At 39.7% G+C, this 3,128-nt stretch overlaps 1 protein-coding gene across 1 annotated transcript; it reads left to right on the forward strand.

Moving 5' to 3' along the window:
• Positions 1 to 1,699: 1,699 nt before the first annotated feature.
• Positions 1,700 to 2,269, forward strand: TEOVI_000180200 (uncharacterized protein; the record flags this gene model as incomplete). The annotated part of the gene is made up of 1 exon (XM_067224981.1): positions 1,700 to 2,269. The coding sequence occupies one exon, from the start codon at positions 1,700 to 1,702 to the stop codon at positions 2,267 to 2,269; it is 570 nt and encodes a 189-aa protein (XP_067081082.1).
• Between the last annotated feature and the right edge of the window lie 859 nt (positions 2,270 to 3,128).

Raw genomic sequence — 3,128 nt, forward strand, 5'->3', positions numbered from 1 at the left:
AAATTGCAGTTTTCTCTGCAATAAGAAATTGGCTCTGATTTCTTATTCCATTGGGAGTTTGGTAGCATTTTATTATTATAAGGATTCTTGCTCGATTTTATGAAAATTATGAAATTTTCTAATATTTAATATATTTTACCACTTTAAAAACTTTTCAAAACCAGTGAAATTGTTAAAATTTGCAAATGTAAAAATTTGATATTAAAGTGTCATATTATTTTAAAGTAGTAGAGTGATAGGGTAACAAAAATGAGTAATATTATAATTTGTTATTCTGTTTTGTTTTTTTATATTATGTATGCTAGTTATGGTCATAATATCAATAGTATAAAAAATAATAGCAGAAGGCTGTGTGTGTGTGTGTGTGTACATTCTAATATTATAATATTATTTGTGGTTAATATTAAATGAACAAACGGAACAGAAGCACTTAAAACATTAAAAATGCTCATTTATAGGAAGTAAGTGAGAGGAATAAAATATACGTACTTTCAAACACACATATAACGATGTCATCATCATAAACAAAGCGATGATAGAGGGGGAAAATAATGGAAAGAAAGCGTGCATTGTACACAACAAATGGAGTTTCCACTACTTACGCAAAGAGGCAGTGCAAAGCAATTAGAAGCACCACTTCCAAAATTCTCAAAATATCTCATTAAGAAGTGCATTGTTTTAACAAAAAGTGCTATTATAGATACGTAGCAATTTATCGTTTAGAAGCCAACTTACAACGGGTTTCCAATTCATATGAAAAAGAGGATCTCACCAGAATTAACGAAAGTGAGGCAGACGTGTGGAAAAAAAGTTGACTATCGCGCTTAACCTTGATTAAAATTCCAAGAAAAGCAATCAAATTTAAAAAGAATAGCAACAAGTTTAAGAATTAGGAAAAAATAAAGGAAAGGCCGCAATGAAACTGTTATACAGTAAAATATAGCGTACAAACATTGAAACATTTGTCACATAGGAAACGTGATTAGTGGTGGAACTTGTGTGTAGGGATATGGAGGCTCACACCAAAAAAGTGGAACGGATGGTTGGATATATCTCGTAAAGTAACCGACATGTTTAACCTTTTTCAAGGAAGCGGCCTTCGCTAGTAGCGTATAAAAGGAATGTGACACATAAAGCATAGAGAAAGAGACAAACTCAAAACAGCAAAAGAAACCAGTTACACATTGTGGAAACTCCAGATGTGCGTGTACAGCAGCAGCAACGCACATAATATATATATATATATATGTGTATATATATACGCTGCGCGTTCACGGCTTTTATAGTGGAGGTTCACAAATGAAACTCAGACAAAAAATGACTGATGCAGAGGAAGGGCCGGAGCCGGCGGTGACCATGCCACACCAAACAGTGCTGAAGCCACCGCCAAAAAATATCAAACGCAAAAGAGAAGGCTATCTTTAACCAAAAATATAAATGATTCAGCAGCGTACGGCTCATTATTCAACAGAAAACAAATAATTCCCAGTACTCGCGATGGGAGGAGTGTAAGAATATTTCATCTGTGCGACTAGCCGTCCTTGGCAACTTGCCGCCAGACGCAGCGCAAGCAACTGTTGTTCGCCCCGGAAAACTCCTTTCTGCACGACAAAAAAGAGCTCTTAGCAAAGCTTCCAGCCTCACGTAAGGCTTCTCCCACAAAACAGGCTATACAGTTAAAACCCAAACAAAAAGCACCATGAAGCGGCTAGTGCTAGCACTGTGCTGTTCACTAATCGGCAAGCCAGCCGTTGGAACCAAAGAAACCCCACACGTGAAAGGCTTTGACAAGGCATGCAGGCTAGCTATAGGGATGAGAAAAATTGGCTACTTCTGGACAACTGTGGCAGAGCAAATTCCGGGCAACATTCAACAACTGCAAACAACGATAACCAACATTAAGCTAATGCTTTTCAACGAAATCTTAGAGGAAGACGACAACAATTCCAATGCGCTGTTGTACCTCAGCCCTAAACAGGAAGCAGCTGTAGAAAATTTGAAGGAACAACCTCCAAAACTGTTCATAGTGGCTTTGTCAGGTGCGGCTGCAAAGCAGCTCGCCGAAACAGCTGGCATATTCCTAACTACCATAACAACGGCTCGGAGAGCCGAAGCTTGCTGCATGTTGGCGACCGGCTCAGACGTCGACCCGGCAACAGCAGCAACCATACCGAACTGTAAGCAAGGCGCAAACTTGCTATTAGGACAAGGCGAAGGAACGCAGACAACCAAGACAGACATGGGAGCGCTATCCAGAGAGTTCGACTGAAAAGGAACCGCCACCCTAAACCCCGAAGCGTCCCAGAACTTCCTGCTGTTGAGCACTCAAAACACGTATGGATTTCTGGCACATGCCAGCAGCAGCCAAGCAACGATTTACCTGGCCGCAGTGTCGTTAAAAATCGACGGAAGCGACACGAACAGCTACGCATGGTCAACAAGCCATTCAGTAGCGCCGGCGAAGGCTATAAGCGAAATTAAATATTGGGACGCAGCAGCCAGCGACAGCCTGGAAACCACTGTAGAGACGCTCAAAAACCTCAACAAACTTGGGACCGATGATGGCTTCAAAGTTGGGAAGGTAGAGGAACAGTCCGAAGCGCTCAGAATTCCTGGGAAGGCTAAGGCAATAACCATAAAGACTCGGTATTCACAGCAATATAAAGGCATTACTGTAAGAAAACACTGTTTCGATAACAAAGCACCTTAGTGTTGTAAATAACAATCCCCTTCTAAGTTTTCTAATCATTTCCTTATAAACTCTCAAATTAAAAAGTAGATTACGTCATGAACTTGAGTGTGTCGACATTTTTATCAGTGCTGCTGCCTTTATTGTGCATAAGCACAATATCTCTTCAAGACGACACAAATGCAAATGTAACAGCCAACAAACATCCGACTCCAAGAGTGTTTGTGGTTGTCGTTCAAACTCATGTAACTCAAGGACGGTGTAGGCTCATATTTAGTGCCAAACTAAGCAATGTTTTAGTTATCACAAATTGCGATTTCAGGTTTGTATAGTAATGTTAAAAGGCCTAGATGTGTTAAAGAATTTTTTGAAAGAAAAAATACATGTTATGATGATATTGTAATTCATTTGGACGGGTCTGATGTTATTGTTGCTGCTG

The sequence above is a fragment of the Trypanosoma equiperdum genome (assembly GCF_001457755.1).
Source record: "Trypanosoma equiperdum strain OVI genome assembly, contig: ctg_428, whole genome shotgun sequence".
In the NCBI taxonomy this organism is placed as follows: Eukaryota; Euglenozoa; class Kinetoplastea; order Trypanosomatida; family Trypanosomatidae; genus Trypanosoma; species Trypanosoma equiperdum.